General features: G+C 38.8%; 1 protein-coding gene and 1 pseudogene across 1 annotated transcript in view; both read left to right on the top strand.

Annotated features, from left to right (window-relative positions):
- The window catches only part of EFCAB3 (EF-hand calcium binding domain 3), a 91,695-nt gene extending 69,706 nt beyond the window's left edge, over positions 1-21,989 (top strand). Inside the window, exons 21-29 of the mRNA XM_078155748.1 lie at positions 2,393-2,469; positions 3,566-3,709; positions 7,277-7,348; positions 9,031-9,151; positions 11,235-11,431; positions 11,764-11,948; positions 14,128-14,247; positions 17,836-17,920; positions 21,368-21,989. Of these exons, the coding sequence (XP_078011874.1) occupies positions 2,393-2,469; positions 3,566-3,709; positions 7,277-7,348; positions 9,031-9,151; positions 11,235-11,431; positions 11,764-11,948; positions 14,128-14,247; positions 17,836-17,920; positions 21,368-21,408 (1,042 nt within the window). The 3' untranslated portion in view covers positions 21,409-21,989. The remainder of the gene's footprint in view (positions 1-2,392; positions 2,470-3,565; positions 3,710-7,276; positions 7,349-9,030; positions 9,152-11,234; positions 11,432-11,763; positions 11,949-14,127; positions 14,248-17,835; positions 17,921-21,367) is intronic.
- LOC110215705 (28 kDa heat- and acid-stable phosphoprotein pseudogene) lies at positions 4,945-6,104 on the top strand (annotated as a pseudogene).
- Positions 21,990-23,647: the final 1,658 nt, after the last annotated feature.

Here is a 23,647-nt window from a genome sequence, read left to right as displayed (position 1 = left end):
CTATTTCTAACTTTGTCACCAACTAGCTGTGTGATTTGGGGCAAATTACTGCTCCATTGCTCTATTTCCTCATCTGTAAATGAGGGGATTTGATCTGATGATTTCTAAGAAGCCTTCCAGATCTAACAGGCTGTAGTTCTATGCATCTGTGTGAAGAATCTCAGCAGTGGTTCCTTTTTATAAGAGAAAATTTTTATATTAATTGAACAACAGGCATTTAATAGGTGCTTAATTTAATATGTTCCAGGAACTATATTAACTGCTAGGGACACAAAGGCAAAAGCAGTCCCTGACCTCAAGGAGCTCATATTCAAATGCAGACAACATGTAAATAACTAGGTACATACAAGATATATGCACAAAAGATATAAGGTAATCTGGAGGGGGGGAGAAGAGGTGAGGGAAGAAGACAATAGCCCCCAGGGACCCTGAGAAAGTGAAACTTGAGCTAAGGATTGAAGAAAGCCAGGGAAAGTAAGAGTTAAAGGTGAGGAGGAAGAGCATTCCAGGAAAGAGGAGCAGCCATTCTCAGATGAAGACCACAGTATGCTATGTGTGTGTGTGTATGGATGGATGGATGGACGGATGTGTAATAGCAGAGTTCTCTGAAAGTGGGTTGTCATAGAAAGAGAAAAAAGTTATGATTTAGGGTGATGACTCTAGAATAATTTATTTTGTTTATGTTTGAGCAACAAACCACATTAGCTAAATTCCAGACCCCAGTAGTATGGGTTTAAATTGTCCAGCACAGGGACTTAAAGCCACAGTTGTAGGCTTGGTGCCCTCTGGTCGCCAGAGGAGGTATCTATACATGCAGCTTTCTACTGATAGGAGGTTCAGGGAAATGTAATATCTGCATAATTCAGATATTATATTCCCCCATTGAATAGTTAATGGAGTGACCCACTGTAATCCTCTAGGCTTAAGGAAAACCGCACAAATTTGAACTTATTATATTGTAGTGTCATGACTGCAGATGTCACACGTAGCATACCAAGTTACAATTATGTCACCACAAGTGCACCACTAGAAACTTTTATTCATTGTTAAGATAGTGTCAGGAAGGGGCTCTGGATTTGAAGTCAAGAGACCAAGGCTTGGTTCATATTCTGGTACTGATTAGCTACATAGGGATTTTCATCATTTGTCTTGTTACTCCACATTTAGCAATAAGAGTCTGCCCTGATAAAGTTTTAAGGGGAGGACATCTCAAGACTTGCTTACATTTTCTCCATCTAAACTTATCAAAAGTCTCTTGAGACAAGCAAGAATATATTCTATGTGGTATTCTAGCTGCATTCATTATTTTCTAAGATCTATGGAACTGAACCAAAGTAGGTTCCTACCACCATAAGAGAATTCATATGGCCTACTCAGCCACTATAATGGAATCCATATGGCCATATGAGATCCAGAGAGCAGATATGCTGTTACGGTATCACCATATTGATCAGCTGTAAAAGTGTCCCTCCTAGAGTAACATTTCTACCATGCAGCAATTAAAATTTTCTCCCCTAGAGTGATCTGGTAGTGATATTTAATTATGCCTACCTCCTAGAGGCTTACTAGAGTCAGAATATAAAAACAACAATTCTTCTCTAGCCACAATCATTACTAAAGTAGAGTCACATAGGATTGCTACAACTACCAGCATCACACAGAAACACATTCACAAGAAGACGACACTCCTTTCCCTTACTAGTTAAAATATCATGTTAAGATACATTTTAGAGCTGGAAGGGACCTTAGAGACCATCTAGTCCAACTTCTCATTTTAGAGATGAATAACTGAGGCCTAGTGACTTAATGACTTAACTTAAATGACTTGCCCATGGTCAAGGTCAGGTATCAAGTGACAAGAGTAAGAATTTGAACTTCTGTCCTCTGACACTAGATCAGGCCTCCTTTCCACTGTACCGAACTTCCCCCTTAGGTAAATGGGGAGGGATGTTACCCACATCTGCCAGCAGCATCTAGTGACATTATTCCCTCTGAGTTCCTCAGTCTTTTACACTTTTCAAAGTTATCATGTGATTTTAGGGACAGCACAATGTACAGCGTAGTCATGGCAATAAAGTTTCCCCCTGTTTGAAGGCCTCCTATCCCTTCTTATTTCTGTTATTGATACAACATGGACCTCCCTAAAGTTGGAAACATCGGTTGGGGGGTGTGGTTGAATGCAGCCAAGGTTGAACCTGTGGCCAGGCACCTGTCTTGTTCTCTCCCTTCCCATCCTGTGTAGGCAATAAGCAACCGACCTGGATAATCTGACTCTGGAAAAAACTAGTAATGCTTAATGATTTCTCTCATTCCCATAAACTAAAATGGTAAGTGCAACTGACATCCTCTAGTTTCTAGTTTGTTTTTAATCTTTCACCATATTTCAACACAGGGGTAAAGATTTCCAAGGCTTTCTTCAGGACCATGATGGTAAACAGAAAGAGCGATTAACTCAAGGACAACTAGAAGGTAATGTTGTAATTAGAGTTTAACCATCCCCAAAAATGAGAGTCAAAAATAAAATATTTTCCTGTTTTTAGACAAATCAGTAACGGGGGGAGTGATGTAACAGACCTATGACTGGAGACTTGATAAGTAGTTTAATCAGATTAGATAAGAGAATAGTACAAAATAAGTGCAAATCAACAGTTCTCTCAGTTCATCTCACCCCTACTGGGCTAGAGCTTCACTATTACTTGCCTTCTGCTTCAAGGTTAAAATAAACACAAGGTTCGGATGTTTAAACAAACCTCCTGACTCTTATGGCACAGGGAAGAGGATGGATTTGAATCACTCACATAGTCTATATTGGCTAGGGGCTAGATTTCTGCTTGTTGCTCTTAATTGTGGTAGAAATTTGTATGCTACTCCCTGCTGCCTCTCAGATCCTTCTGACTCCAAGGCTGGAGCTCTATCCACTGCATCACCTCACTGCCCCAGTGGCAATGTTTCTAAGAGGAATGCGATACATCATTTAAATGTAAAGTCATCATTATCTTTAAGGCATATGAATGTGACTATAAACCAGAAGCATGAATTTAAATCAAAGTTGAGCTTAAATAAACACTTGAGTGTAACTGAAACACCTGTTTCCAGGAAGGTTTGGACAATATGATCATCTGCTTATTGTTCCCATTATGCAATTTGAAAAAATATATAGGGCTGGTTTTAGTTTGAACCAATTATCTAGGTAGTTCTTTTGATGGTGGTTGGGATTTGGGAGTGGGATGGACATTTGGTTCACTTTACTTAAAAAGAAAAAAACAAAACTGGTGTTTAGTTTGGTTTTTAGCCAGAGATTGCAGCTCATTCCACTTTTCAGTTCACAATTCAGTTCAAATCTCTGGGAAGGACATTTTGTCCTCTTCCTATTAATGGGTTTTCTTCAACATTTCAGAACATACTTTCCAACCAGCTGTGGTTATATTGTCTGGCTTAATTACATTAATTACAATTAATTACATTAATATCAACTGGGACCCTTGGCTTTAAAAACATATGATGTCTTTTTTGCTTGATTATATGCCCAGTCCAACTAATTGCTGGATTGATTCCATGTCTGTAGCATTCCTGGATGCCTTTGAGTGCTTTGAGAAGGATGAAACTGGCTGCATTGATTCACATGGATTACAGTCCTCTGCAGCTCAATTGGGGATTGAGCTAACGAACCAAGAAATCCAGGATGAACTTGAATTCGCTGATACTGACAGTAAGTACTTAAACTTCTAGCTATACTTCTTGATAAAAGCTTCTAATTGTTTCTCTGCCTTCTCTGAGTGCCTAAATTAGTTAGTGGTGGTAGTGATGGTGGTGGTAGTGGTTAAAATAATAAGCTCATTTCAAGCCTAGGGACGATAAAATGGCCCCTCAGCTCCACTTGGTTCCCTCCTCCTCCTGCTTCAGGGAGTTTATAGCAAATTAAAATCAGGAGTTCAACCACATTTGTTTTGAGCCCCCAGTGAGGAAAATTCCCCAACATTTAAGCAGAAGTTTGACTCTGTGTGTGTACATATGTGTGTTTGTATATATGTACATTATAAATGTACTCTAAAATTATATATACTAATATTATATATTACAAATATGTATATTTATGTATTATGTATGTGGATATACACACACACAAACAAGAACAAGTCTAATCTTCTATGACAGCACTTTAAATATTTAAAAACTGCTGTCATATATCCTTCCTAAGTCATCTCTTTTCTAGGCTGAAAACATCCCCATTTTCTTCACTTTATCTTATTTAAGATGGCTTCTATTCTGTTTACTGTCTTGGTGATCCTACTTTGAGTATAATCTAGTTTGCCAATGTTCCTTCTAAAATGTGGCTAATAATAATAATAATATCGGGGAAATAAGAAATACAGGAAATGGGGTACAGAAGTCTATCCTGCCCTACAGGAAAAAAAGGGGAAGGGGATAAGAGAAGGGGGGGAGAGAGATAGAAGAGAGGACAGACTAGGGGAAGGGATATTCAGAATGCATGCCATCTTAGGGTGGGGGGAGAGGTGAGATGGGGTGAAAATTTGGAACTCAAAATCTTGTGGAAGTGAATATTGAAAATTAAAAATAAATAAATTTATATTTAAAATAATAATAATAGCATTTATATAACACCTACTATGTACCAGAAGTTTTTTTAAAAATCTCATTTGACCCTTACAACACCCCTTGGAGGTAAGTGCTATTATTATCCCCATTTTACAGTTGAGGAAACTGAGATAAACAGAGGTTAGGTGGCTTCCCTAAGATCACACAGCTAATAAGTATCTGAGACTTGATTTGAACTCAGGTCTTCCTGACTCCAGGTCTAGCACTCTATCTACTATACCACCTAGTACCCTAGAACCGAACATATTTCTATAGGTCTGACTAAAAGAATACAGCATATCACCTCCCTTTCTCTGGACAGTTCTGTGGAAGTTGCTAAATAGCACAATGGACAGAGTATTGGACTTGGAAGCCAGGAAGACCTGGATTCAAGCAGGCACATTAGCACATTATAACCCTGGGCCAAGTGACTTATCCTCCTTTAACCTTTTTCCTCATCTATAAAATGAGAATAACAATAACACCAGCCTCTTAGCATTGTTAGGAGGCTCAAATGAGATAATATACATAAATTGCTTTGTAAACCTTAAAGTGCACATAAATGTGAATTATCATAGTCCTCTATTAATGCAGCATGAAATCACGTTGCCTTTTTTTTTCAGTTCAACAAACATTTCACAAGCACCTGCCCTCTGCCAAGTGGTGTGCCACGTGCTGCCATGTCACAATGTTGACTCACATTTGAGTTTGCAGTTTACTGGTCCTGCTATATCTCCCCCAATCCTATACCTGTACATTTTAAAAGATAAATACAGGAATTCATCTCTGTTAAATTTTACAAATGAGAAACTGAGGAGCATGGCTTGAGCCAGCGAGGGTCCTTCTTTCAGCTCTGGGGTAGGCTGGAGACAGAAGCGGGGAGGAGGGGGGGAAGAGGCGAGTTCCGGTTCCGGTTCCGGTTCCGGCGCCCCTTCGAGTTCTTGCAGCAGCCACGGCAGCCTCGGTGCCCAAAGGAGAAGAAAAGGAGGCCACGAGGCCGAGCGAGGCAATACACAAGCCCCAAAGAGATTGATGCCCAGCTTCAAGCTGAAAAACAGAAGGCACAGGAAGAAGAAGAAGAAAGTGAAGAACTTGGTGATGGGGCAGCTGGTGACCCCAAAAAGGAAAAGAAATGCTTAGGTTCAGATGAAGGTGATGAAGATGATGATGACTACCAGCAAAAGCACAAAGGAGTGGAAGGGTTAATAGACATAGAGAATCCCAACCCAATAGGCCAGACAACCAAAAAAGTCACTCAGCTGGATCTGGATGGGCCAAAGGAGCTATCCAGAAGAGAATGGGAAGAAATAGAATACAGAGCAAAAGGATGATACATGAAAATGCATTTAGCTGATGAAACAGAAGAAGCCAAAGCAGATCTGGCCCGGCTAGCCGCCATCTGGAAACAGAGGGAAGAAACAGCCAGAAAGAAGGAAGAAGAAAGGAAAGCAAAAGGTGATGCAACTGTGTCAGGAAAACGAATGCAGTAGCTCTCTCTGAATAAATAAACACAATGCATGTGGGAGGAGGAAATGCCAGGGAAGTGTGCCCAGGGCCTGCCAGGACTTCTGTGGTATTGCATCCACACTAGTGCCACCTGGAGTATATTGTGGCATCCCTCTCCTCCTTGTGGAGCCACAGAGGGCGTGGATCCTCATCATCTCGGCACAGAATTCCATTTTGGGGCAGGGGAGGGGGGCAGCTGCTATCTTTGGAGCAGAAGTAATGCAGAAAAGTATTTCTTTGTGTAACAGTTTGAAAAGTCTGGATATTCTCGCTGCTTTTAGGATTCAGAACACATAGCAGGGGGAAGGGGATGGTGAGATAGGGGAGGGTAGGAAAAGCTTCGACCTGTAGATTACATGGGGTATGTAGGTTTGGGTGGGGTGGGGTGACCCATAGAAAGATCTTAATGAAAATCCTGGGTCTGGATTGACAGAGCACTCATCTGCACATTTTCTCATGAAATTTCTGCAGTCTGAGTGTAGTATTAAATGTCTGGGAGCCCATTCTCATGTGTGTTCTTGGAGGGGTAGCCTTATTCATTCCATCCCTCTCTTCTCATTTTTTTCCTCCCCTCCCACTAGGTCTAGTGTCCATTTTTAACCATATCTTCTGTTCAAAGAAAAACCTTCATTTATTGTTAAAGGCCTAGGCAAAACACGCTCAAGAAATTAAACTTTGTATATTTGGCTGATTAAAATATAAATTATCATTAAAAAAAGGAGAGAAACTGAGACAAGGATTAAGGAATTTATCCAAGGAAAGAAGGAAGAGAGGGAGGAAATGTTCATTTATTAAGTACCTGCTACGTGCCAGAACTGTACTAAGCACTTTATTATTTCATTTGATCCTCCCAAGGACACTGGAAGGGTAGGTGCAATTATTATTCTCTTTTTAGAATTGAGGAAACTGAGGCAAACAGGGGTTAAGTGATTTGCTCAAGGTCACACCTTGCTACAAAGTGCCTGAGGCCATATTTGAACTCAGTTTCTTCCTGACTCCTGGCTCAACACTCTGAGTACTCTGTGCACTCAGTGTACCATGATGCCATACATGATAAGAGCTGAGACCAAAAAACTCAGCTGAGTCCAAGTCTAATACTCAAAAAACAGCTAATCGTACTGTTGAGTTTAAAATTCTTTGTATGCTTTTGCTAATCCCCAGATTTCTATTGCAGGAGATGGAAAGCTGAATTTTTCAGACTTTCTCACTGTTTTAACAGATGATGATCGCTTTATCCAGGCTGTTGGTGAGTGAAAGTGCTATTAAACCAATGACAGCTGACAATAGACACTAAAATTGTACTGAGATTCATTTAGAATCATAGTCTGGGCTGGGATACTTTTGCCCGTTGCAATGGTATCTACAAAACAATTTGCTATGCAAATTAAGTTAAGTATGAGTCATCCAACTGACTTTCTCATCATTAGTATTGGAGAAGTGTGAGTCTGCAGCCCCAAACCCTAGTACCTGAGTTAGGCAACTGTCCCTTGGTATTATTTGACCTGAAGAAGTGTCTTCTCTTATGCTGATTGCCCCCCCCCCAAAAAAAGAGCAAAGCTTTCTCTTTTGCAAATGTGGAGGATAGAAAATTATACACCTCCCAAACTGATGCTACAGCAACTGTTAAGACCAATCCTTCTCCACCCCCATTCCAACATGTTCTCAGAGAAATTAATTTTTCCACAGTTGAAAGAAGGTTTAGTTTAAATGGTTGGTTAAGTGTAGTTGAAATAGTTCTGTTGGTACCACAAATACCTTTTAAGTCAAATAGGCTTTTAGGGGCTGATAACCTGGGAACCTAAAAATAAGTCTGAGGTTCTTTCTAAGATAATGAGTGTCCCTTTTCCAAACTGGTGACCTACAAATGAACACATCTGAAAATGAAGGAATCTTGTAACCTAACTTATTCAGAATATGGGGTCTGCCTGCAGTATAAACAGGAAACATTTCACGTACTATTTTAACAGCATCATTTACACTCCAACAACAGACACTTGGACACATTAATCACAAATGATTCTTCTTTTTGTTGAAGCAATATGACATTCCTTGAGATATGTAGTTTAGTGTCTGTCTTCTCTGTCCTTGTCAGTATCAATATTTACCTGGAAATTGGAGACAGTGATAGAACTGTATGTTTTTTTTTAAAAAGTGTTACTGATGCCATTTATGTTTTTTCACATAATGACCACTTCCCTTTTACCCATGACCTTTCTGAACTGTCCTTTATAACAAAGAATAACAGTCAAGCAAACCCAATCAATAAAACATCTGAATTTATCCTCCTATGCCACATTCAGCACTTGTAGTCAATCATATGGCCTCTGGATTCAGTAATGGTCACTGCACTTATTCTGAGTTTAATTGCCTTTTTATGTGGTTTTTATTTACAGTTTTTAAGTCATTGTGTATATCATTCTCCTAGTTTGCCTTCATTCTGCATTGATGTTTTATATTAAATATCATTAAAGATGTAAATTAAATTAAAAGATGTTTTATTAAAGATATTTTATAAAACAGTATGGTTTCACTGGGTCACGTGAAATTTCTCTTCAGTTAGAGAAAATGCTCAATGTGATCCTTTTTAATCACTTCCTTTCATATTAATGAATGAGTCACTTGGTTGCAGTTGCAGATAGAATCACAGAACCACAAAACATCAGAGCAGTCTCCAGAGGATCTCAGAATCACCTAGTCCAACCATTTCATTTTACAAAGGAGGAAAATGGAATTCAGAGGTGGGAAGTGATTTGCCCAAGATCACATGGGCAATAAGAATAAGTAAGATGCATCCAGGGCTCTTTCTGCTAAATTTCATTGCCTCCTATGTTTACTGCAAATAATTTCTTTCCTAAATGAAAGTGCTGAAATTATTCAAGGTAAATGGTTAATAAAGAATGCACTTTGAAGTCTTTCTTTTCTCCTCAGTCCCAGAAACTGACCCCAACTCGGATCTTGTTGATTCTACGGGAATCCTGCTTTTTGAAATGCTTTCAAAGCTGGTGGAAACTTCAGCACTGCCCAGGAAATGTATGGTAGACATAGTATGGTGAGTTCCCAGGAGGAAAAAATTTCATTCTTGAAAAAAACTCTTGAAGTAACACAGGGACAAAACTACCACTTCCTTATAAACACAGGGTGCAGCAGAAAGTGACATCAAATATGGAGGAAAAGGCACCTAGAAAGTGCACAAATGCATGTTACTTAATCTTCCCTCTCTATCTCTGCAAGTCAAAGTAGAACAATCTAGTTATAACCCAACTCTAGGGCTATGAATCCAAGGGAATAGAGGTGGGATGGGGGTGGGGGAGGTTAGAAGGTAAATATTTTAGGAAGATGAATCTGGTGGTTAAAGGAAGAGTCAGCATAGTATACTGGATAGAGACCCAACTCTCTGAGTTCAGATCCCTCCTCTAACAAATACTGACAGTGCAAACCTGAACAAATCAATTAACCTCTAATTACCTCCAGGAAACTCTCTAAAACCACAAGTTACAAAGCAGGTAACAATAAGTACTGACAGAGGGAATTCCCTCAGCAGTAGTTCCCTGTGCCAGTGAAATAACAAATCCAAAAAAAAATATTAAAATCTGGTAGCAATATTTAAGCTACAGACAGAAACTGGAGACATACAAACCATTTAAGTGGCATTGGAGTGAAGCCCTTAAAAGCACCTAGAGAGTCTTTGAGTTGGAGGTGAGGAGAAAGTGGGGATAGTCTGAACATAAGTATGGAGGTGAGAGATGGAATGTTGTGCACACAGGACAGCAAGCAAAGCCAGTTTGGCTAGATCATAGGGTGCAGAAGAAAGGAGTAGTGTGAAATCTGGAAAGACAAGTAGGAGCTAAAACATGAAGTGCTTTATGCCATAAAGAAGAGTTTGTATTTTAGGCCATATGCAATAAGGGTCCCCCGAAGTTTCTTGGGGAAGGAAGTAACATAGAACAGTGCTTTAGTAAAATATTGAAGGATGGATTGAGAGGGGAGAAACTTGAAGCCAATTAGGCAGTGATCTAAGTGAGAAGTGATAAGAACCTGAACTAATGTGTCAATTGTATGAATGAGAGAAAGAGGGAAAAGCAAGAGACATGAGGGAGATAAAAACGACAAGATTTGGCATCTGATTAGATTTGGGGAGAAAGGAAGAGTAGTGAATAACTCAGAGATTGCAAACGTAGGTAACTGGAAGAATGGTGAGGTCACCAGCAGATCTAGTAAAATTAGGAAGGGAAAGGATTTGGCAAAAAAGACGATGAGTTCTATTTTAAACATGTTTAGCTTGAGATGCCTTTGGAACATTCAGGCGAAGATGTGCAGCAGGTACTTCCTCCAAGACTGTTCAGCAGCAGATAAGGCTGATAACAGGAGTAAACCAGATTGGGGTTTAGAAAAGGATAAGTAATGATAAGCTGTAGAGGGAAGAGAATACAAGGCAGAGAACAGCATAAAGTTGAACTGGCTAACTATAGAAACAAGATTTTGAAGAGAGGAAAGTGAGAGAGGCAAGGTAGGTATTACAGTGGAAAGAGCATTGGCTTTCAAATCAAAGGATCTGTATTCAAAACTCTGCCTGTGATACTTTCTACCCATATGATATTGTCAGTTAACCTTCCTGTGCCTCATCTGTAAATTAAAGGGGTTGAACCAGATGGTCCCTGAAGTCCCTTCCTGCTCTGAATCTATAACTCTATGATTGTACTTTTCCTTCATTAGCATATATACCTAAATATCCAGGACAGTACCATGGACCCCACTGGTGATCACTAATGGTTTGTTGATAATGAGGATGCTCTGTTACACTCACTGAACCACAATGGAACTAAGGAGAGCCCAACCAATAATTTTCAACATGACTAAGATGTTGTTGCAAGGGAGGAGAGAAGCTAAGATGTAAGGGCAAGGGCTAAGGACTTTGGAGGCAAGGAAATAAATAAGAAGACTAGATGAGGTTTTGTGTTTATTCTGTATAAATTGATTAGCAAATTCAGTTCAACTCTATTCAACAAACATTAAGTGTAAAATAAATTACAACATGGCACCTAATATTCTTAAATCAACAACTTAGCTATTTTTACAGCTGAACCACTGCCCCTCTTTTTAGAATCCTTCCTGAATTATCTTCTGTGTTTCAGTTATTACCGCAAAAAATATAATGAGGCTGCCAGCAGGCCACTGTGGAGGTGCTACGATGCTGGTGGAAAAAAGAGGCGCAAGTCCAAGAGGGTGTCAGTTACCGGACAGGGAACCAGCACAGCTGCCTTTGCTGATGCCTCCCGCATTGCAATAATGGGCGAGAAGGATTTGTTGAAATTCCTGGAAGAGCTCAAGAGTAAGATAGGTCACCTGTTCTTAACCAAGAGTTAAGGAAAGAATTTGTCCTAATGTTCAGATTCATAAACAGTAGGCCCCAAGCCAAACCCAATGGCAGGCCTCTTCCACTCAGAGAGTCCTCTGACATCACGTGGCTTACAATGACGTGACCTTGACTTGCAATCTTAATACCCCTGGAAGGAGACCTAGATTATAGAGTACCAGAAGAATGTAGTAGACACTGGGTCTTCCTGCCATATGGGGGAGGAGGGAAGTGGTGCCTATAAGGTCTGTTTGATGTGGTTATTCTTTGCCTTTGGTGATCCATACTAATCTCCTTACATTTGTTAGGATGCAGTCCCGCCTCTGACAGCCCGTATGCTAAAATACCCATCTTCCCACTGTTTCCAAATATGGATGGGACAGTTGTGGGAAAGCCATTCAAAGAGTTACAAAGGTTGGGGGTGCTGAGGAAAAGAGAGCCTTTACATTTCTTCGAAGACTATTTTTTCCATAAAAGAAACTGGAAGGCACAGGTGAGAGAAAGGTTTTATCACATCAATTAAGTTAAAAGTACAGTAGAATTGAGGACTAATGTTAGATGTTAGGACTTCTCATGACAAATATCTGGACCAAAATGGGACATGTCTAAATTTTGGCTTAGATAGAAATACTCTGGTTGTCTGTAGACAATATAGAACAGGTTTTTTTTTCACTAAATCTATTTACCTCTGCCTGTGGTTTTCCTCTGCCAATGCCAATCTGCATCTGCTCTGCAACTTACAATCTGGAAAGTTGCCTGGTGCTTAGACAAGTGAATTGGTTTACCTAGGTTACTTAGCCAACATCTGTCAAAGGCAGGACTCGAATCCAGGTCTTCCTGATGCCAAGGTTGATTCCCTATCTACTTTCACATCATTAAAATAAAATAATAAAACAATAGCTCACATTTTTGTATAACCCTTTACAATTTATTTAATTTATTAAATTCTTGCTTTCATACCCACTATTTCATTCATTTCATTCATTCATTTATAACCACCACCACAACAATTCTGGAAGGCAATCAGGACTGAATATAGTTCAAACCCCTAAAAAAAAGTTAACTTTGAAAGAGAAACATTTATACAGGCATATACAGGGCAACTAAGTGGTTCAATGGATAGAGTGTTGGGCCTGAAGTCAAGAAGACTAATATTCCTGGCCTCAGACACTAACTATGTGACCCTGGGCAAGTCACTTAACCCTGTTTGCCCCAGTTTCCTCATCTGTAAAATGAGCTGGAGAAGGAAATGGCAAACCACTCCAGTATCTTTGCCAAAAAAAACCCAAATGGGGTCATGAAGAGTCGGACACAACTGAAACAAGTCAACAATAACAACAATGACAACAACACTGATTTGTTTAGACAGTGTATTTTTTTTTCTAAAAAACAAATAAACTTCTACCACACAGAAATGTAAGGATCATAAATTTTGGAAAGGATCTTAGAGATCATCAAGTCTAACTCTCTCATTACCAGATGAGGAGACTGAAACTAAAAGAGTTTAAATGACTCACAGAGCTAGGCAGTGTCTAAGGCAGGATTTAGCATCATTTTCCAGACTCCTCATCCACCCCTCTATCCACTGTGCTGCCTCACTTCCTTTAAGAGAAACAAATAAGGCCTCGGAAGGGAAATTAAAGAGAACCCAAGAAAGCTGGGAAATTTGGAATGCCTAGGATTGAGCACAAACTCTTTTCCTCTCCTTCATACCACACTTATCTCACTGCTTACATTCAACCCCCAAACCCAGGCAAACCCAGACTCTCTGGAGACAGATGAATGGAAGAAAGGAAGGAAGAATGGAAAGAAGGATAGAGGGAGGGAGGGAAGAATGGAAGGAAAAAAGGAAGGGAGGGAGGATTTATTGTAATTTTGTTCTTGTTATTACACGTCCTTCATTCTCAAGAATACCAAGTAAGCACTTTACAAATGTAAATTATGTATTATTGAAAATATTCTCTCATTTAATCTTCACAACAACCCTGGAAGGTAGGTGCTATTATTATCATCCCCATTTTACAGATGAGGAAAATGAGGCAGAGAGTGCTTCAGTGAGTTGCCCAGCATCAGTATGGCTAAATATGTGTGTGTGTACACATACATATATATGTATGTGTGTGTGTGTGTGCAGTATGTGTATATAGATATATATATGTGTATATATTTACATGTGTATGTCCATATATATATATAAAACGTATATGATGACTAATGGTGAAATGTATGTGGATGTGAAAGTAAAGTTTACATGTATCTGTGTATATAATTCTCCTTCATGGTTATTGAAGAAGATTTAGAGGAAGCATGTCATAGTGAATTAGGGCCCTGGACTTGAAATCAGGAAATCTTGGACTCAAATCCTGCCTCAGACAACTATAAGCTATGTGACCCTTAGCAAGTCATTTAACCTCTCTGTGCCTCAGTTTCCTCATTTGTAAAATGAAAGGGTTGAACTCTTAATGTCTCCAGCTCTACAGTCTATGATCCTATGAGTACCCCTCTGGGCACTGAGAACTAATTGGCTGTATGTGCTTAGCGACAATATTAGGTCTTTAAAAAAAGATAAAGGAAAAGGGAAGATCTATTTTCCTTTTATTGTAGCACAGGGTTGTAATTTTGCTCACTAATTTATGTACTCTGCTTATTTATTTGTTTATTTTTAAATAAAGGCTGCACCCTTTAAACCTTTAGAAAATTCAAACTGGCCAGAAGAGATTATCAGTGTTGATCACATGATCAAGAAAAAGCGGCAGTGGAACGTAGCTGAAGCAGCCTGCTTACAAAAACCGGTAAGGAAAGCTATCTTATCTCCAGATAAGCAAGCACTGAAAAATTTCCTTACTTTTAAATACTGCCTCTGAAGCCCCCCAGGATTATTTCTGATTCATACCAGTGGAAAAGAAAGGACTAGTTCTCTCAGTTTAGTCCCCTACTATGAGTAAACTATGTAAATGCTTCTTGTTATAGGAAAAAATTAGCTATAGGCTACTATTATTGTAGGGGCAGCTAGGTGGTACAGTAGATAAGAGTGCTGGGGCCTAGAGTCAGGAAGATGATGACTTCAGACACTGACTAGTTGTGTGACCCTGGAAAAGTCACCTAACCCTTGCCTCATTTTCCTCATCTATAAAATGAGCTGGAGAAGAAAATGGCAAAACCACTCCATGATCTTTACCAAGAAAACCTCAAATGGGCTCACAAAGTTCAACACCACTGAAGCAACTAACAACAGCACCAGGGGCAGCTAGGTGGCGGAGTGGATAGAGCACTGGCCCTGAAGTCAGGAGGACCTGAGTTCAAATCTGCCATCAGACCAAACACTTGACACTTAACTAGCTGTGTGACCCTGGGCAAGTCACTTAACCCCAATTGCCTTTTAAAAAAAAAAGGAAAACAACAGCAACAAACTATTACTGTAGAGTTTTTTCACTTGCCAATTACTAGTGTAAAACCAGTATGATAATGACTGAAATCTAGGACTTTCTGAGGGCTAGCTGCTCCTGGTTTGAAGTGTTACCCTTCTAGTAAATTATCACTTTTAACTTCTCTTTTTTTTAAAGAATTTTAAATTAAAAAAAAAGAATTTTAAACTTATTGTTGAGGCCTTTAGTTTTAATGCTATATTTATTTCTAGATGTATCTCTCCCCTTCCCCTGTATAGGGATTTTAAAAGGAAGAAAACAAAGCTGTTCAGCAAAACTATACAACACATCAGCTATGTCTGACAATGTATGTGATACTCCATCTACATAATGTCCACCTCTGCAATGGAAATACGTTTTCTCAACTCTTCTACAGAACCAGTCATGTTTATTATAATTATTCAAGTGTGCTTATCTTCTTGCATACTCAGGAAATCTGGTGCCCTGTGCCCAAGCCGCTACAGAAATATCTGAAATGCAGCTTTCTGCATCTCAGAAACCAACTGGGAATGAGGATAGGAGACTTACTGCTCTCCTCTGGAGGTTTTCTGTGCATTTTCTCTCAGAAGATTGCCCTCCCTCCTTCTCCCAACCCTATGCATTTACCTACATGCACATGTAGGTAAACACACACACACACACACACACACACACACACACACACACACACACACACACACACACACACTGCCCAGAGAGAAAAACAGCACCAATGCTCTCCAGTCCCACCTTCTAAACTTGGGATAAAATATTTTCACCATGTGGGCACATATGCTTCTTTCTATTACTTGGCCAAATATTACTGAGCATCAGCTATACTGTATGGGCTATGGATGGGAGGTACAAAGTATAAGGGGAAAAGGAAACAAGCATTTATTAAGTGCCTACTCTGTTCCAAGCCTGGTGCTGAGAGTTTTACAAACAATATCTCATTTGATCCTCACGATAACACTGGAAGGGAGATGATATTATGATCCTCATTTTACAGTTGAGGAAACTGAGGGTGACTGCAGTTAAGTGATTTACCCAGAGTCACACAGCTAGTGAATGTCTGAGGCCACATTTGAACTCAGGATTTCCTGACTCTAGGCTCAGAGTCTATTTACTGTGCCAGCTAGCAGAGACTAGACATAGTCCTTGTTTCTGTGGATTTCTAATTGAAAACATACATGTATAAACTTTGCTAACAGTGGAAGACAATCTATGATCAGTGCCATATGAATGGTGTGGAAAATTGGTGCTATTTTTAAAAGTTCAGAGGAGCCTGTGGCTGGAGTGGGTCATGAAAGCCTTCACTGAGAAAATGCAATTGGAGCTATCTTAAAGAATAGATATTGTTCAATAAACAGGAAGAGAAATCATAAGGGACTTATTAAAGTTGAACTGTTTACATTCCTACATGGAAAGATATTTGTAACTCATGAGACCTTTGTCAATATTAGGGCAGTTGGAGGGAAAAAAATTATATGGATGGATGGATAGATAGATAGATAGATAGATAGATAGATAGATAGATAGATAGATAGATAGATGGCACAGGGTAAGTTGAAGATGAAAGGGTGATATCTAAAAAATAAAATTAAGGGACAAGAGAGGATTATACTGGGAGAAGGAAAAAGGGAGAAGTAGAATGGGGTAAATTATCTCACTTAAAACAGACAAGAAAAAGCTTTTACAGTGGAGGGGAAGTGGGGGGAGGTGAGTGGGAATGAGTGAATCTTATTCACATCGGAATTGGCTTAAGGAGGGAATAACATACACACTCAATTGGGTATGGAAATCTATCTTACCCTACAGGAAAATAGGGGGGAAGGGAATAAGAGAGCAGGGAGATGATAGAAGGGAGGGCAGATCAAGGGAGGGGGTAATAACCTGTATCAAGTTGCTTGCCTTCTCAGTGAGGGTGGGTAGGGAGGGAGGGAGAAAATTTGGAACCCAAAGTTTTAAGAACAAATGTTAAAAATTGTTTTCACATGCAACTGGGAAGTAAGATATACAGGCAGTGGTTATAAAAATCTGTCCTGCCCTACAGGAAAATAGAAGGGGAAGGGGATAAGAGAGTGGGGCAGTGATAGAAGGGAGGGCAGGTTAGGGAAAGGGGTATTCAGAATGCATGTCATCATGGCGGGGGGGAGGGGCAAGATGGGAAGAAAATTTGGAACTCACAATCTTGTGGAAGTGAATGTTGAAAACTAAAAATAAATTTATAAATGTTTGATATAAAAAAATAGATATTATTCAATGAAAGATTATGTTCCAACAACCCACCACATAGACTGTTGGGTCATGGCTCCATTACCACCCTTAAAAAGAGGCTTTGACTAAATGGATAAACTCCAGAAGAAAGCACAGGCAAGCAGAACAGTTTTGAAAGTAATGTGTAAAATTTTTGATACATACTTTTTTTAAAAGAAGCAAACAGTAGGAAATGAAGATTCACCTATAGAAGTTTCATATAGAATATATGAATTTCATATAGAATTCTTTTTGTGTGTTCTGCTATATGAATAGAAATATCCTTTTTTAATGTTAAGAATAAAGTAAATTAAAATAAAATAAATAAAAATAAAGTTTAAAAGTTAAAAAAATTAATGGATAAACTCACTGGCATTAGCCAATAGGACTGGCTTGAGAATATGATCCCAAGAGGCAGTGGAGAGAACTGAAAAGGTGCTTAAAATTAGCTCATACATTGGTTTAAGCCCTAGCTCTTCCATTAACCTCATGTGACCCTAGACAAATAATTTTCTGGAGGCCTCAATCTCCTTATCTGTAAAATGGCAGGTTTAGTATTTAAAGTCACTCCTAGCTTTTTTAGTCTGAGAGTCTACAAATTTCCTTTACTGATATATTTCACATTACAGCTGGTATTTCAAGATACTGAATGCTGTCCCTATCCCTATCTGTCTCTCTTTCAAAGTATTCATTTCCAATGTCTGACCACTCCTTTCACAGGTAAAAAGAGCTACTGATGCATACCATCTGGGAGTTGCCCTTGGGCACCGGAAAGACATGCTCAACTTCTGGCGCAAAATTCGAGGTGATCTGATTGGGCTAGAAAGTGGAAATGAGTCCTTTTATGATACCTTCTCTACTTACACATGGTCCTGGAATGTTTGCCAAGAGTTACTTTCAACTAAAGACTTAAAGTTGTATGATGCCCGAACGAATAGATATTCCCATACAAGAGCCCTTTTCTCTTCCTTTCCATACATCACAGAATGTGACATAGAATTAGGAAGGAAAAGGAAAAGGAAGAGAAATCTGAGAGGACAAACACAGTGAGGGTAGTACGTTTTCCAAAAACAACACACTGTAAGCTACTTTTTCATAGTTTTCAATGTTACAGTTTTGTCTAATACATTCTTATCAGCTGGAAATGAATGACATCTTTTGAATTCTGCCCAATAAAAAAATAAGTATAAGCAGAAAAATGTCTTTCCTTTTATGATAGAATTACTGTTAAGTAATTAGATAGCCATTTCAGTCTTCTAGAATTCTTTTTAGGCTATGGAGCATCATCTAGCATGCTCCCACAAAGCAGGTCTCTATCTCTTACTTTCATCCAGTGCCTTCCTATTTCCAAACCTTTGCCAAAGCTATCAGTTTGTCCATACACACCACAAATAACCCACTGGACCTGCCTTCTCTCTTCCTCTTCAATTTCCAATTGTCTTTCAATTACAATAAGACTTAATTCAGGGCTGCCAGCATCAGCCACTGAGAGCATCAAAAAGAGAAATCACTCAGACAGACTTGAGACCAAAAAGTAAAAAAAAAAAGGATCCAAGACACAAATAAATTTTGCTTTATTGAGATGGAAAAAAATTCATTGTCCAATGAAAGCATGGCCCCTTTGTTCCTTCTGTGAGTTGAAATGGCACAGATTATGACTGATGAGCATAACAGTATTGCTGGACCTATAACAAGGAAAATGAATCCATCATGAGTTATGAAAATAAGGGTGTGCTAAAGCCAGCTCATAAGGGCTCAGGAGAGCTGACTGTTAAATTTTCAGTGTGAGCATTTATACCTCAGAAATAGGCAAATGCTACAAATCGGGCTTGACTTAATGTTTTGTTCACTGATCATACTGAAGAAAGTGATGGAGAAAATGTGAACAACAGATTAAACATGTGAATACAGGGTGGGAGTAGGGGGTGGGGAGGGGGGAGTATAAGTGGTTAAATATTTACCGTCATACCCTTGCCTCAAAACTTCTGAAAATGACCAGAAGACCCTTTTGGAATCACCATTGATGTGTCCATCTCCTGCTATCCTGTTCTTTTCTTTGCCTCACTTTTGGTTTCACCACAGTACAGTCTTCAGTTCATATAAATGATTGAATATGATGCTAGTGATCCAGTTCAATTCAACTCACATTATGAAGTGCCTCTTACATTCTGCTAGATGCTGGGAGAGAGAAAAAGATGATTCAGTCAACTGCACAATTTAAGTGCCTTCTCTGAGCCAGGAAAGCATTAGCCGTAGGGAGGATTAGGAAAGTCTTCACCTAGAAAATGGTGTTTGAGCCATCTTAAAGGAGGAGAAAATAAAGGCTTTTATAAGGCAGAAGTGAGAAGGAAATATATTCTAGGCATAGGATATAAAAATATAAATGTATTGATTCATTTCTATTTCAAAGATAGTATTATTTAGATAATAGATTTAGATCTAAAAAGAGTACTTAGAGGTCATGTGGTCCATCCCCCTCATTTCACAGATCAGGAAACAGGAAAGTCCAGTGACTTTCCTAAGACTGCAAGTAACAAGTGGGAGAGTTGGGATTCAAACCTATGTCCTCTAACTCCAAATCCAGCGCTTTTTGTAGTGCATTCTGCTGCCTTCCTTATTGGTATATGTGCTGTTTCCACCATACAGAATGTAAGCTCCTTGAAACAGATAATTTCTGGGGTGGGGAACCTGCAGCCTCAAGGCCACATGAGGCCCTCCAGGTCCTCAAGTGCAGCCCTTCAACTGATTCTAAACTTGACAGAACAAATCCCCTTAATGAAAGGATTTGTTCTGTAAAACTTGGATTCAGTCAAAAGGCCATACCCAAGGACCTAGAAGGCTACATGTGGCCTTGAGGCCACAGGTTTGCCCTAGATATTTCATTTATGCCTCTGTATCCCCAGTGCCTAGTACAGTACAGATTGTTCCAACTACCGGGACCCCCCCTTTATCTTTCTTATCTTTCTATGTGTTGGCCCCCCACCCTGCTATACATCCATGTTCCTCTATCCTTAGAACAAGAACGACCTTCTACCAGCCCTGTTAGCTTTATCCATAAATCTTCTGAATTTCTTGGTTAAACTTTTTGAGAAAGCTATGTTAGTTACTTCCATGTCCTCTTCTTTCTCTTTCTCTCTCTCTGGGAAGATTTGTAGGAATGGGTTCAGGGAGAAATAAGCAGAAGTAAGGAAACAATATATGCAATAAGTAAAACAATGTAGATGAAAAGTCTCATGGTTAAGGAACTTTTAATGTATAGAGAAGTGGGTATATGCCCACTATCCATGAAGCCTAGCCATGAGTTAAGACTACAAAGAACTCTTTGCCCTAACCCTTGTGTAAGCAGGTGAGACTTCACAGTTGCTTCAGTCTAATTCCGCTTTTAGAAAACCAAATGAGAATCTATTTTTTAATTGTTCAATTCATGTTGATGGCAACCCCTTTCTCTTCCTCAATATTTCTCTTCTTTGGACCTTTAAAAAAAAATACTGTGCTGTTAAAATGTGAGCATGGAGAATAACTAAAAGAAACTAAAGGAAATTGAACTCAACTCTGAATAATGGACAAGTCATGAATGTTTCAGAGAAAAGATAATGAAAGAAGCATACCCCTCCCATCATGGTAAAGCAGTGGGGGCCTACTATGATAGAATATTGTATAAACTGTCAGATACAATGTCGTATCGGATGTTATTGCTTATTTGTTTTTCTTTGTCACAAAGGAGAGTTCATTCTGAAGGGGAGGATAACATGACTATGAAAGTACCAGAGACTGGAAAATAAAACATTCCCCTTTCCCTGACAGCCAAAAACTAGGGAACAATAAGGACATAATATTATATGCATTGCCAGATATTGTCCCCATGCTAAATGTTTCTGATTGTTTTTTTTGTCACAACATTGGATTTAATTGTGATGAAGGTAAGAGTTAAGGGACTATGATATAGACACAAGTAATCAATACTTTAATCACTACAGTAATCAATGATCCAACCATTTTGGAGAACAATTTGGAACTATGCCCAAAGGCTATAAAACTGTACATACCCTTTGACCCAGCAATACCACTTATAGGTCTGTATCCCAAAGAGATCATAAAAATGGGAAAAGGACCCACATGTATAAAAATATTTATAGCAGCTCTTTTTGTGTTGGCAAAGAATTGGGAAATTGAGGGGATGCCCATCAATTGAAGAATGGCTGAACAAGTTGTGGTATATGAATGTAATGGAATACTATTGTGCTATAAGCAGGTGGACTTCAGAAAAACCTGGAAAGACTTAACATGAACTGATGCTGAGTGAAGTAAGCGGAACTACGAGGACATTGTACACAGTAACAGCAACACCCACTTTGATAGACTTAGCTCTTCTCAGCAATGGAAGGATCTAAGAAAATTCCAGGAGCAGCTAGGTGGCACAGTGGATAGAGCTCTGGCCTTGGAGTCAGGAGGACCTGGGTTGAAATCCAGGCCTCAGACACTTGATACTAGCTGTGTGACCCTGGGCAAGTCACTTAACCTTGATTGCCTCACCAAAAAAGCAATAGATATAGATATACATACATATATATATACACACACGTATGTATATATGTATGTACGTGTATATTTTTTAAAAATTCCAAAAGATGGAAAATGGTATCCTCGTCCAGAGAAAGAGATATGGAGTCTGAACGTAGATTGAAGCATACTATTTTCTCTCTTTTTTTTTGTTTTTGTTTTTGTTACTTCTATCTCATGGTTTTTCCCTTTGGTTCTAATTCTTCTTTACAATATGACTAATTGCCTCACCAAAAGGAAAAAAAACCATGACTAATGTGGAAGTAAGTTTAATATGAATGTACATATATGTCCTATATTATGTTGCATGCCATCTGGGGGGAGGGTGGGAGGGTAAGAAAATTTAGAACTCAAAATTATAGACGTGAATGTTGAAAACTAAAAATAAATTAATTTTTTTAGAAAAGAAAGAAAGATGTGCTTGATTCATGCGTAAACTATTTCCGTAAAGATTTTATACAGATAGGAAAAAAGACATTTGGATTGTTGGCTATGGATGATCTGTCACTCATCTTTTTTTTTTTTGGCTAAGGGCTTATAATAAATAGGTCCATGTTTCCCCCCCAAGCGCTTGATAGTCTCTCCTCTTTCAGATTTCTTGAGGATAAATACCTTAATACTCTCAAAACTGACACCTCCAGCATGGACCTCCCCTGTATCTATACCAGCAGAGCTCTTTCCCCTTTTGTCTTCCTCACTAGGGACTATGGTGCTGAGCCCAAATGCAGTGATTTTATTGTCATTGATAGAAAGGAATCTGTGGTTTAAAAAAAAGCAAAACCACCTTTATGGATTTTTTTTCTATTTTTCCTATCTCTTATGCTCTTTCCAGTTTCATCTTTAAATGATCTCAGCTTTCCCTAAAATTGTTTTTCCCTCCACTGATTCTTGCTATCTACCACTCTTCTCTGTAAGATTATACAAATGAGTTTAAACATTCTAAACCAGTGTTATCCTTGGCTGCCATATTTCATTGCTTGGTAAGGAAATCAAGGCATCTGCTTGATTTTCTCATTGGGGCAATTAATTTACATCAGTTAAAACTTCCCTAAGAAATAATATTATTTTATCCATTTCCTATTTTTCAGCATCAACAGCTTGTTTAAATAGATCAAGTTGGAGTTGCCTCAAATGAATGCCCTATCTTCTCTGAATTTTTATTGTTTCTTCTAGATTGGTATTGATTTTGATCTTTGTTTTAATAAGTTGGTGCTTTAACTATACATAGACAGCCAATTGACTCTCACGTCTACACCCAATCATCTCCCAGCTATAAAAATAAAATCAATTTCATTTTGTTGTGTGCTTTTGATACTTACCATGTCTAATATCTCCTGACTCTCTTGAAGAAAGTTATATTCATCATATGTGGGTGTAAAGTCTCTATTTAGTCTACATGTATCTGCCCTCTCTCTAACTCCTGAACCATGTTTTCAAACACATTTATTGCAGTCCTCCTCTGTCACATTTTTATTGAAGTTACTGAGTATTAAATTATATTGAATCAACTCAGAAAGTGTTTTCCATTTTTCATAGAATTTGTTTACCTTTTCATCCTCTAAAACATATATTGGCTATAATCATTTTGACAGCTTTGTTGCACATTTTTGTTCTAGAGATCCATACAGTTTGGCATAAGGGCACCCCACTTCTCATCAAGAAGAGCAGGTTTATTTCCTGAGGGAGTCTGACCCCAAAATGACAGAGTTCAGGCTTTTTTCTTGAACTTAACTACTGGCTCATTATACCCATACCTGAGAAGAGAACTCTGGGGAAAAGTTCCTAAGCAAAGTTCACATCTAGGATCTCCCCAGAAGGGATTAACAAGGCCCCTTCTAGAAAGGTACTCAGTGTAAGAAGTAAATCAGATACAGCACATATATTTATTTCCTCCACCACAAAACAAATGCTTAAGACACAAAAGACTCAAAAGCAGACACTGACAAGTACTTAAAACATGATACAGTAACCT

Source organism: Phascolarctos cinereus, unplaced genomic scaffold, assembly GCF_003287225.1.
Source record: "Phascolarctos cinereus isolate Bilbo 61053 unplaced genomic scaffold, phaCin_HiC Scaffold_5;HRSCAF=322, whole genome shotgun sequence".
NCBI classification, from domain to species: Eukaryota; Metazoa; Chordata; class Mammalia; order Diprotodontia; family Phascolarctidae; genus Phascolarctos; species Phascolarctos cinereus.
Note: the sequence above shows the minus strand (reverse complement) of the source record. Positions and strands in the feature narration are given on the sequence as shown.